A 13,429-nucleotide genomic window follows, 5' to 3' on the forward strand; every position below is an offset into this window, starting at 1 on the left:
CTATAGTTTTAAGTAGTTTTGCCAGAAAAGTTCATTAAGCGTCTGACTGGGGAGAGTGACTGGGCAGATGAAGTGGGCTGTGCTCCGGACTGAAATCTCGCTGTCACCACCGCCAAGTCAACTTATGGTGTGGTTTGAGAGGACTCTGATCTTGAGAAAATAAAAAAGACACGAAGCACCGCCAGCGTCATGTATGTCATTCGAGAGCACTGAGGAAAAAAACAGGGTTGTCCAGAAAACGTACAAGAGCAGGGTGACCCAGCATCCCAAAGCCATGCAGAGGACCTGGGTCACAACAATGGTTCAGCACATCTGAAGCCGCTGAGAGGTGTCATAAGGCTAGCAGTACAAGGTGCCCCCTCTAAATGTTCTCCTCAAAATCCTGCAGCGAGGCATTGGTCTTCCGGTGAGAGGGGCGATTGCACACAAAGGCATTACGTTTGTTGAGAAAGGCCTGAAACTCTTTAGTTTAAAAAATGACACTGAATCCCGAGAAGGAGCGGTAACTACTTTTTTAAGTAGAATTGTGGTACTGGCCTTTTTCGGTGAGAACGGAATACAGAATTTCCAGAAAAATGCAAGTTCAGGCCAGTTTCATCAGGTTAATGCATCAGTATGACCAGGACGGAAAAAAGTAGTCAGACTGGTGCGTTATAGAATGCCACCAATGGAATTGAATTCATTTAAATAGTCAAGTCTATCTTTCACGGGAAGAGAAGAAAATGCAGTTTGGAACTTTCTTGGAAATTTGCTTTTTGCAGATACTATTTTGTACCAGTTATCCATCTGAGACGTAGCCCATGAACGAATCCCACGGTTATGATGCATTGCCCTGTACATGTGAGTGATATGATTCAGAGTGACACGCAGACTCTCGCTCGGTCTTGTCCTCATACCACTCTTCCACTGTCACTCTTCTTTCTCTGTCTCTTTCTTCCTAGGCTCCCACAGTCCATACACGAAGACATCCCAAGAGATTGTCAACATTTGCCAGCAGACTCTGGCAGAGGTAAGTTCACTCTCTTTATATCAATAATATAGAAAAGCTCTTAGTCTATTACCCTTTTAGTTATTATTAGATCAGACTTTTGATCAATTTAGACCACATAATCATCTCGAGTGTTTTTCATCAAGTCTGTCAAATTGTTGCAAACTATATCTGGATCTTGCTACAGCTTCATAACATAAAATCAGTCACAGGACAAACGTTGTTGGGATCTTACAAGCCCCAGACTCTGATCGATTGATTTCCAACAAGGGTTGATGCGGCAATCAGCTTTGACTCCAGTCCACGTTTTCACGCCGACCCCCAGCAAGTGAGTGTGCGAGGAGGGCGCTGAGTTGCTGCTTTGTGTCCTCGCATTTCCGCTAAGTTTTGTTCTCACGGTGGTGGCCCCAACAAAACACCACCAAGTTGTGGCCAAGCGCGAATGAGTGCGACCAAGTCTAGGCCACCCCATAGTGCCCCCGCTGCTTCTTGATCCTGTAACCTGCAGCACGAGCTGTAGTCTGCAGTAAGGCGGCGGTACCTCTGCCCAAGCTAGGGACAGCCCGTGGTTTGTGTAACTGTGGCCCTGAGAATGTGAGGGTGGTAGGACGCGAGGCTTGTGAGGCGGCGGCTGCTGCAAGGAACTTTGCGAAGCGCTTCAGGAGGACAAAAAGGACCAGTAAGTGGCGGATTTGTCTCCCCTCCGCAGAAGCACCACCACCAACTACACTGGGGCACAGGGTAGCAGCAAAACAAGTAGGTGCGGCAGAGTGCTACAGAGAGTGAGCGCTAGTTGGCGACTGCAGCTGAGAGAGAGAGTGCCCTTCCTGGGTGGGTGCAGGCCCTAGTAAAAAAGGGAAATTAAAGACATCCGGAAGTGTTCCGTGTTAGAGATATGGAAGATCTAAGGAGTAGCAGGGAGCATACCTGTGGCAAAAGGAAAAGGAGAAGAATATAAAAAGGATGGCATTGGGGAAAGCAAAAGTTCAGAAAGCCTCAACAAACTCTAAAAAGACTGATAATATCGAATTGGGGATAGAGGTTATGGAGGGAAACCAGAAAGAAAATGTAAAAGGCGACCAAGGAGGCCACACAGGGATGGCTAAAGGAGGAGCCTCAGTTTCAAAAGACTTTCTGGGGAAACACTTCAGGGAGAAAGAACCGATCGATGAAGAACTGAGCATTGTTGAGATTAATCCAACCCCGGATAATATGGCAGCCCAGGAATTTGACTCTACCATCTATACCAACTTTAATATTTCAGTATTACCCCCGGAACCAAGGTTGTCCTCAGCACCAAGACTCTTCCCGCTTTCTATTGATCAAGAATTTGAAAGGGAGGATGTAGAGGAAGTCTCAAGTAGCGAGGTTCAGAGTAAAAAGGACAATAACCACACAACGGACCATATGCTTGAAGCACTGTGAAGGCCTCAAGGTACAGGAGGTGAACATCGAGTCCATTTACACCCAGTGTGGAGGTCACGGGCACCTCAAGTGCCTCAATGCTTGAAGCACTGTGAAGGAAGAGGCTGATCGCCCCCAAGGTACAGGAAGTGAACATCGGGACCATCTACACCCAGTGTGGAGGTCACGGGCACCTCAAGTTCCTCAATGCTTGAAGCACTGTTAATGCTTCAAAAAACATTGCACGGCCTGCTAGAGGTTTCAATGCTGAATAATGAGATTTTAAAAACACAAAGGAACAGTTTAAAACCATGGTAGGGGAATTGATACAAATAAAAGGACTAATGCCGTCTATAGTTAGGCCAGTCGGGGCCCGCCAGGAAGGGGTAGTCACCGGGGAGGAAGGAGTGACGAAGGATTCCCTAAATCAGAAGGAGGAGCCTAGTGTATACACATCTCGTTACCCAATGATCACAAAACATCGGGGTGAAAGGAGGAGTTTTAAACAGCGCATCCCTCACCCTAAGAGGTGGGAGAATATCCCTAGAAATGACCAAGCCCCAAGGCGGCAGGGAAGTGGTAAGGGGGTAGAAAAAGAACCTGTGAGCTTAGTAAAGAACGTGGACCCAGCCCGATAAAGAAAAACACCCAGGGAAAAGGAATATTTAATAGCAAACCTGAAGAAAAGACAAGGGGGGTAAAAGGTATAGGAAAAACTAGGAGTACCAAAAATAATATCAAGAAAACCCCGGGGGAGAAAGAAGCAAGGGGCGATGCGGTAGGGAGGACGGAAAAGATCCTAAAGCGGGTCCCAGGACCCCCTGCAGTTACAGAGGCTGATTGAATAGAGGCGAGGGTGCAGATCTTCTAGGAAGAAGGGAGATTGCTCCATCTGGGGACCCACTGGGTCTAGTGGCAGAATGTAGACAGGACCTGTGGGTTTTCTTAGAGCCAATAAGTCTGGGTAAAGCTGGGAACAAGTGAGGAAACTAATCCCATTAAATAGATCTCCGCTCCTTTTGTCCCTATCTCTAAATGTGCAAGTTTATGGAATATCGGCACCGAGGATCTTGGAGAAGTGGGGCTCTTGGCAAACAGTAACGGGAGTGAAGTGACTAAGATCCTCCTTTATTCAGCCCTGGTAAAAACAGCATTAATAAAAGCAGAATGTGAGTCACTAAAGGAAGGGATTAGATTAGAAAAAAGGGAAGAATTGCTGGATTGTAATATGTGGGATTGGAATTGGCAGGGGAAGCCATCCCTCACGAATCATGCATGGCTGGGAGTCCGACAGGTAAGATTGATGGATACCTGCTGGAACAACAAGGGAGAACTCAAACTTACAATAGGAGGTAGTGAGATAGTGAGAGGTGAGGAAGTTACATTAGCTGTCAATGGATAAAGAGCCTTAGCATTTTTAGATTACGAGGAAGAAGGGTGCTTGAGTGAGAACGACTAGGAGCATGGGTCGTCGCACAGCCTCTCTATATCATTCTGGAATATAAATGGTTATAAGAGGATATTGAACCAAGAAAGTTTTAAAGAGATTATCGAGTGTAACGATATTGTGTGCTTACAGGAGACGTGGCTGTGTGACGAAACCCCCGTAATCGAAGGGTTTGCCCACCAGTCAAACGTAGCAAAGAAGCAACCCCTTGTTAGACCTTCTGGAGGTCAATTGACGTTGATTTCCACAAAAATTGTCAGGAGAGTGAAATTTTTGGAATTAAAATGTAAATGGGCATTAGGGTGCAGAATGTTGTGTTGGCCCCCGCTATGAAGGTATAGTCGTTGTTAACGTATACATACAGAAGGGGAAGAAGGATGAATATAAGGAGAAATGTTAAAGAAGATTTGATGACTGTATCCGAACACTACCTGAAAGATGCTATCATTGTGTTGGGTGATTTTAACCATAAACTAGATCCCCGTAGAATACATCCATGGTGTGAGGAATTGTTGATCTCCTATAATATAGAGGAGGCCATATTCCCCAGAGGGGTTATTTCAGCCCAAGATATGGCTTTAGGACAACTTCTGGGCTGTATGGGTTTGGTATGTGTGAATGGTAGAATGGAGGCTGATCAACAGGCAAAGCGCACATTTATGATAGGCCGGCAACCTTGTCCCATTGATTATGTGTTCATGCATGCCTGGAATTTTGAATTAAGTGCTTTGAGGTGGTAAGTGTGGAAGGTAGTGATCACTACCTTCTTTAAGTTACTTGTGGACTACCCAAGGCGGCTTACAACCCGTATATTGGAGGAATTTATTGAAAAATGAATTGCGGTACAGCAGACTCTTCCACCAGAAAACATTCAGACTAACAAGGGCAATGACTGGCTTGAAATCACAATAAGACACCTGGTGCAATGTTTAAGGGTGGAAATTAAATCTGGCAAACATGGGGTAGAAAGTAAAAATAGAACCCAAGGTAGAGAACAACCCTAGTTTGACGATGAATGTCGAAAAGTAAAAGCAAGTATTAGGCAAAGAGAATGAAGAATAGGAGTAAGGTTTAATGCTGAAGTGTCCCGTACTCTCCTGAAATTAAGGAGAAAATATAAAACGATTATTAGGAATAAAAAAAGAACTTATAAAGATAGTGGTTGGGCAAGTTTTCTGGCTGCGATAGAGTCTAGAAATGAGAAAGGATTTTGGAAATTGGTCCAAGAAAGTTCCGGTAAAACATTAGGATCTCTGCTTTGTGTTGTCCTGGAAGATGAGTGGGTGAATTATCTCGGTGAAATCTATGGAAAGTGGCCTTTAGTAGGGAAAGTGAGTATAATACCCTGGCCAGGAGTGAGGGAGGAGATAAAGGAGTATTTTACTCCCAGTCCTATTACAAAAGTTATATCTGGCCTAAACCATAACCGTGCCGCAGGCCCTGACAACTTGCCTGCAGTGATCATAAAATCAAGGCCGGAGTGGTGGGCTGAGTTCTTTGCAAAAATGTATCGGGGGATCCTTATACAGGCATTATACCCGGTAACTGGAAAGGAGCAATAATAAGACCAATCCATAAAAAAGGTGACTCAAAAGGCCCGAAGAACAACAGAGTAATAAACCTGCTCGATATAGGCGGACACATATTCGCCAAAATAATTCTGGAAAGGCTTAAGGATTAGGTAGAAGCTAATCGGATAGAGCCCCCAGAAAAGGGGGGGTTTAAAGAGGGACACAACGGTTGACCACTATTTTTTCACTCTGGTCTATCACGCGGAAGTCGGTAGAGCAGAAGGGAGGGTTGTTCTGCTGCTTTGTGGACTTCCGCACCACATTCGATCTAGTGGCCCGGGAGCTGCTGTGGGAGACGTTGGTTGGGTAGAACATTCCAAGAGATTTGCTAGGGCTGATCCAAGCACTTCATTCTGATAACTGGGCCCAGATGATTCTAGATGTAGAGGGGAGTCTATCTCAGAAAATACAGATTGGCAATGGGTTGAGGCAGGGGTGTGTATTGGCCCCCTTACTTTTCTCCTTACTCATTGCAGACTTACCCTTAATCCTAGGTGATGAAAGGGGGATAAGTCCGAAGTTAGATGGGAAACACATTTCATGTCTATTATATGTGGACGATCTTGTTATAATAGATCAAACGAAGATCGGCCTACAAAAAAAGCTAAATAGGTCAATACGGACAAGACCAAGATTCTATACTTTGGTGGAAGGAAAATAGGGTTTACTTGGTTCCTGGGTTCTGAGAAGTTGGAAAAGGTAGCCGAATATAAGTACATGGGGATGTGGTTCGAGAAAAGTCTGCATTGGCACACCCACCTTGATGCTTTCAAGCTCCGGCATCAGCATTGGTTAGTGGATCGAAAAAATTAAATGGTAATTATGGTGAAATGTCCGATAGGCCAGTCCTAAAAGCCTACGCAGCAATGGTACTACCACAAATTTTTATATGGTGCTGAATTGTTATATTTGAGTGGCAAAAACGGGTAGGATGCTGAGGAGGGAAAAACCCTGAAAAACCTATTCTCATTGCCTAAATCTTCAATGGTGCAGGCGATGAGATTGGAATTGGGAATTACCTCATGAAGTATAACGGCTTGCATGGCCCTATTACGATTCGGGCAGCGTCCGTGAACGAGAGAAGATTTCGCAATGGTGCAGAAACAAGATTTTAAAAAGTGAGCTAACATGGGCAAAAGACATAACAGTTACCATTAGTAAAGCGTGTTGCATGTTGAGGGTTAAGCTGTGTCCTCAGACTCATCAAATTGAGGTAGATAAGAGAGAACTCAGGGACCTGGGAAAAGAAATCTCTCGAGCACACGACGAAGATTACCTCTTGCAGAAACGTTCTGTACGCTTTATGGCCACTGCGTGGCAAAACAAACTACATTTCCCTTACATTGATAGGTTGGCCTGCTGTTGGTTAAGAAGGGAATTACTAAGGCTAAGAATTGGGGTTAACCCCTGTTATGTTAATAATGGGGTAAAAGGATCCATGATTGATAGTAAGGGAAACTGTGTCTGCACCTTGGGAACATCTTGTGACATTTTACATATATTATTTGACTGTCAGAAGGTTGTAGATATACGAAAAGAGTTTTTACGCCCGATTTTTAAGTATGATATCAAAAATAAGGTTCAGGCAGTAAACCTTTTAACTGAAATGAGTACTTTGGTCATAGCTTGTGCCATGAGGAAGTTCATTCAAAAAGTTAGTGTTCCTCAAATGTGAGTGTAATTGAAAGGCTGTTTTATAGTTTAGGTGCTCTGTGTATACGAACCCGTGGAAAGGACATTGAGTATATTACATGAAATTGTATCATGTTTTATGATGTTTTTAAGAAAAGAATTGTGATTTAAAAATTTTGTATTAATGTAAGTTTAAAAAATGTTTAACCTGTTTCCTGCTCATGACGGAACCACTCCGTCATGAGCCACGGGCGCCGTGTGCTCATGACGGAGTGGTTCCGTCATGCTGCGGCCGTTGGCGGCCGCTCCGCCCACGCGGCACTGATTCCCTGCCTGTGCGGGCGATCAATGCAAGTGGGCGGAGTCATGACGGAACCACGCCGTCATGAGCACAGCTCGCCCATGACTCATGACGGCGTGGTTCCGTCATGAGCATGGCAGCGCCGCGCTCACCCCGCACCCCCACAGCGCCGCGGCGGAATTCGTGCTGCGGCAAAGGGGTTAAGGACTATTGGTCTAAATAAACTTGTTTTTGAATTTGAACTTGAATAAAATCAGTCTCTCCTTGTTTTCATATGTAGTCATAACCCAAACCGTGCCCCACCATCAAGACAATTAAACACCTTCAATTCTTTGAGGAGCAAAATCTTTTCTGGACCATTTGTTTTCACTTAATTTCAAATGTGGTTCAGGAGTTTCTGAAAACCTCTAGTAAGGACATTATTTCAACTGTTCAACCTGCAGTCTGTCCACACCCATTAAATTGAGAAACCAATGAATTTAGCTATCTAGCCTGCCTTGAATCATTGTGCTTGTCCGTGGTGTGCAGGACTCCCTTTCTTAAGATCATCATTAGCCTTTGGTTAGTATCTTCCGAAGTACCTCTGTTTCCCAAACTGAGGGTGGCGACCCACTGGTGGGCAACCTGCCGATTTCTGGTGAGTCGAGAAAGAGCAATAAATAAAGATGCGTTCACCTTTGTATTCATCTTGTCAAATTTGCTGTGCCTCAGAGACGGAGGTCAAATGTGAGGCTATGTCTTCTGACAAAGTGCTGCTTATTTTAACATGGGGATTGGTGTTTACCTTTCTTTCTCTGCCTGCAAAGTAAGAGGGTTTTTTTTTTTAAAGTAAAGTACATTAAAAGAACAGCTGTAATGCCATTGTTTTGTAACAACTTTAAATACCTGCAAATGAACTGTACACATATTTCATATTATTTTAGCAGTTAGGAAAGCAAAAATGAAGTACATTTTTTTGTAATTCTGAACTGTGATAGAAACAAAGATTTTAATAGGATCAAAACACATCATGACACTTTCTTGGCGATGCATAAATTGTAAACAATTACTGATTCCCTGATTTCCAAACATTGTCATTTGTGTGCTATAGCGTTTTAACAGTTAAGCTGCGCATCTGTGGAAATTTAGTGCCCATTTGAATGGAACATTTGCTGTTTGTAAATGGCAGTGTGCTCCTGCATGATGCTTTTTGTAACAGTGCGCTCCAAAATGCTCCACCAGCTACATACTGCACCCTTACCACTCCCACTGAATGCATTCGCTACTCTGTGTGTGAAGCTAGGGTTTTCCACAGTTGATGTAGCATTGATGTCCGCTCCCCCACTCTACAATTGTTCCAGCGCCACTGTTGCGAAGGAGCTGCAATATATGTTGCTAAGTCCAGTTTTAAAGGAAACCCTTGCAAATATTCCCAAGCAAGACTCCAGGTGAATCTTCCAGTTTTTTTGCACCTTCTGTTTTTTATCATTTCTTTTTATTTCACGAAGCTATTTCAAGAGCGGATGTGCTCACTACACAATATCATACACAATCGTCTGAAGATCAGGCGCACCTGGGCCCAAGTCCTCGTAGCAGTCTGGACTGGGAAGGAGAGTAGGATAACTGGAACCTTTGATTGCATCAAAGATCATGGTACGGATGATCTGCTTTTCATGGGGTTCTCTGGGGCAAGGAAAGGAAAGGTGGTGCAGAAAAGGCTTTGTCAAGGTGTAGAAGCAACCCACCCCAAGATGGATGGGTATTCTTCAGCATTAAGATCTGCTATGCATTGGCCAAGACGCAGCCTCAGAAGGACCGAGCACCCATTCCACCAGGGCCACGGCTGATGCCACTTCATTGGCACGCGGAGTGACTGCTCCTGATATCTGTCAATCTGGGACATTGCTATCCGTGCACGTGGATATCAGTGCACACATTCACATAGCACTGTTGCCTTGACCGCCAGGTCAGATGAGAAGGGCCTTTTGCCCTTTTAGTCTTGCCGGATTCTTTGGTGTGAGCCCCCCCTTGAGACATATGCTTTGCTGTCTGTTCTAAAGGTGATGAAGTTGCAGTTAGAAGTAGACCCAGCAGACGGTAACGCTCTTTTTTTGTGGATCCTCTGTCTAACCACCGATTCCTGACTGCCCTCCTGCCTCCCCATTCTGTGCAATGGTTTAATTTTCTATACCCCCCAAATTAGAAATCTGCGTACCGGTACCGCGGATTGGCAGTGTGCACTGTGTTCGAGGACGCCAAGACATAGCCTAGAAAGAAGCTGATATCTGAAAGAAACACGTTAGTTAGATTCCTCACCTTAGAATATCCCCAGGCGTCAGACTGGATCCGGAAGATTTTTCGTCAGCAATACCCCTTGCGCGTCGCTAGGCGTCGTCTGCGGCTCCGCATCCGTCGTCGGCGTCGTGCGCCGGAATGACGTCGTCGGAGTACTTAGACGCCGCCCTCGCGCGCTGACGTCAGTTCTTCTTTTTTCCGCGCCAGTAAGCGCAGATCCGGGAGAGCTACCCCTTTAGTCAATTTTTGACTAACTTTTTGATCCTTTTTGATCCTGTCACTCGACACCGGTGCCGGTAGGATGCCTGGGTTTAAAGCCTGTACGGACTGTAGCCGATTGATGTCGGTTACGGACCATCACCGCCGGTGCCTGTACTGCTTGGGCCTCGACCACGACGCGGAGTCGTGCTCGGACTGTAAGGCCCTGACCTCGAAGGCTAGACGGGAGCGGTCCTGTAAGCTTCTCGAGATTCGCCACTCTGCTCCACTCGCCTCTCGATCTGTTTCTTACATATACATCGTTACCGAAGGTAAGTAACTTGTTTGTTAGTACGCATGGATGGCACCTATATACGGCTCCACTCTGACACTTCTCTAGCAGAACGGACTCACTGTAGAGCAGCATGGCGCCACCTGCTGGCGTGCAGGAGTGCACACTTTGAAAGCTTTCTGGATCCTGTCAGACGCCTGGGGATATTCTAAAGGTGAGGAATATGTGAATAGAGTATCCAAGAGAAAGAATGTAACCAAAGGCAAGTAACTTCTTGTGAGGAACCAAGGGGGCAGAGCGCTCCAATGAGAAACTCTGCTGTAATTTGAAAAACTTAAACATTGTTAAATGCCCCCTTAGAACAACAAGTGTTATTTTGGCGCAGCAAGTTTGGAAGCACCACCTGGGCACGCTTCTCCTACTTTATTTCACTCTCAGAGACAACACAAAAGTAGTGGACAGAAATACTACCGCAACTCTTCTTAATTAGTGAGAATTTCACTGGGAACCATTCCATATTTTTATATTGTCTGTGCCTGTACCGAAGTTGAACCATGATGTTTTTACCAAACACTCCATGGCACTAAAGCCTCATTCTTCTCTCATTATCCGGTCATATATCAAAATAGTGATATTTAACCAGTTACATCTGGTTTAAATTTAAGCTGATTAGTTTGCATGTTTTAAAATGTATGTTAGACCCTGTTCTCCAAAGATGGAGGGCACTTTCCATGATTTGAAGGTCATCTTTGCTCTTGGCCTTTACATTTACTCATCAAAGATTTCTGCTCTGTTCCGAGGCTTCGTTCGACTAATAACTCATTGGTTCTGCCATACAAAATAGCTTTTTAGCTCCCACTAATGAGCTAACCCTTCATTAACAGCCAAACGTTTTGAATCTTATTGTATTAATATCACTTTTTGACAAGAGCCTTCTATGAGTTTGATGTTTTTATTTTGAAACATGGGCTTCCACATGACCACCACCTTTCTAGTCTGTGAGTGCCGGGTACTTCATCTTCTAAGCTGTACAGATGTACATGGGCTACATCACAATCGTCCGCACCTGTAGAAACATCTGTAATAATTAGCTTATCTCTGTCACAACTGTGTTCCCCCTCTCCTGCTCGTCTTCAGTTACTGCTAAGAATCGCAGGTGTCTGGTTTCTCTTTGTAACTGATGGACCCACCTTCCCAGGCTGAGTTGCAGCCGCCATGGACACTTCTGGTCGTCTATACATGTTAGCGGTCAGACGTTACCGTGTTTGGGATCAGGCCAGAGAGTCTCTGACTCAGAGTACACTGGTATATATAAGCAGTCATCTTGGAAGGTCAGTTCCTGGTTTATTGTGTTGAAAGCTCAGGACACAACAATGCGTGAGTCGCAACCCACCGTAGTCAATATCTATCCAACCTGTGGATGTCAGGGTCCTTTAGACAGTATGTAATTCATCGGTCAAAGCCTGTGAGGGGATCGTGATGATCCCGTTATTGTTTTCTGTTTTTCACACACTTCACCATCTGCCTCAGCTTACGTTTCCTTGCTCATCCTCTAGTACGACGAACACCTGACACAGCTAGAGAAGGACATCTCCACGGCCAAAGAAGCGATTCTGGATGAAGCGGACCTGGAGAGCTATGAGCCAATGACGCCGGGACCTTACACGCCACAGGTCAGTGTTCCGCACACCATCTTTCACTTTGAGTTTATCTCCTCACAGGTTAGTGTACTCGATCGCACCAGGTGGACACTGGCATGTCTGTATGTCAAAGTCTGCGTTGAGCTTTCTATGTGAACAAAACCTGATCTCTTCCCTCTCCACTACTATCACGTACATTCACGTACCTTTGTCTTCCTCCTGGCTGTACTTCATCAGTTCATACGGAAATACAGGACATCTCGCGAAACATCAATTTCACAGGCAGAGCTCGGGTTTGAGGCTATCCCTCATCAGTTACCCTCACTCCCCTTGCAGACATTTAGACGATTATCTCCTTGTGGATATACTGATAATTTTTATCGCTGATAACCTCACGTTCTTTAGTGATGTTTATTAATTGATGCATTCATCCGATCCTTGCTCCCAAAATCATTTAGCACAGCTCAGGCACAATTCACAGCTTCATGACAAATACTACCGCCAACTTGAGTCTTGAAAACTTGAGTCTTGAAAACTTGAATTCATTATGGAGACATTAGGCCATTCATTGCCACTGAAGATGAGCTAGAGGTCAGTATTTTTGGGAAGTAATGCGTTCACAACTTCAGTACGATTATCTCTCAGTTGCCAACCTCGCTTTTACTTTAGTCGCTTTCAAGGTAGAGAAACCCCCTTACAGTGTTACTGTTTCATGGCACAGCATAAGGGAGAAACGGTGATGTGACCTTTTACTTTTGTCTAAAGTTATCCCCTTGAATTGCTCCCTTCTCCAACATCCCAGAAATGGAGCCAGCAAAAATAGTGTGAACAATAAAAGAAACACATTACAATATCAACATTTTTAGAGTCCAAAGTTTAAAAAGATAAAAAAAAGTCCTTAAGCTTGGAAAAGTAAACAAAGGCCCTAATATGCAAGCTGAAAAGGACAGAGCCAGAGAAGTTATTTATTTTAACACAGGCATCCCATTTTTAAATCACTTACTGTGAGACCGGCCTCACGGCGTTGCCCTCTCCATCGTCCCGCCAACCTGCAACCACCCTCAAGACACGACATCCCCGACTCCGGCCGCCCCAGCCACCCCCGATCCACGGGCCGGCCAGAGACCTGACAGACTCAACACCCTACCACGCATGCCCAACCGAGGGAGCGGGAACCCTCGAGCCAGACCCAGAGGCGCCAGCACAGTCACACCTCGGGTCGCCTTCCCCGGGAGGACTCAATCGGCCACCCGGCCCCTGGGGAGCAGGCGCCTCCCCTACCGAGCGTCTGGGGTCCCTCCCAGACCCACCTGAAAAGACCAAAGAAGTGAGCGGCAGGAAATCCCGCCGAACCCCCTCCGTCACCCCAGTCCCCCCTCTGCGAGCACTCCGGACTTCAAAGAACCAGCGGAGTATAACAAGGGGTGCCGGAGGAACAAGGACAGAGAAGACCTGGAACCATCTGAGCCTGCTGACGCTGTCGCGGCTCCTGAACGCTGAAGTCACCTGGGCCTGCTGAGTGACTCGCGGCCTCTTGATATTGAACCATCTGAGCCCTGCGGACGAGGTCGCGGCTCCCGAACACTGATCCACCTAGGCCTGCTGAGTGACTCGCGGCCCCCCAGCTATTGAACCATCTGAGCCCTGCGGACGGAATCGCGGCTCCTGAACTCCGACCACCT

At 45.7% G+C, this 13,429-nt stretch overlaps 1 protein-coding gene across 1 annotated transcript in view; it reads left to right on the plus strand.

The window, feature by feature from the left end:
- Positions 1-13,429, plus strand: part of TAF1 (TATA-box binding protein associated factor 1) — a 303,188-nt gene that overhangs the window by 225,156 nt on the left and 64,603 nt on the right. Inside the window, exons 34-35 of the mRNA XM_085608461.1 lie at positions 942-1,009; positions 11,664-11,780. Coding sequence (XP_085464587.1) covers positions 942-1,009; positions 11,664-11,780 — 185 coding nt within the window. The remainder of the gene's footprint in view (positions 1-941; positions 1,010-11,663; positions 11,781-13,429) is intronic.

Source organism: Triturus cristatus, chromosome 5_2, assembly GCF_964204655.1.
Source record: "Triturus cristatus chromosome 5_2, aTriCri1.1, whole genome shotgun sequence".
In the NCBI taxonomy this organism is placed as follows: Eukaryota; Metazoa; Chordata; class Amphibia; order Caudata; family Salamandridae; genus Triturus; species Triturus cristatus.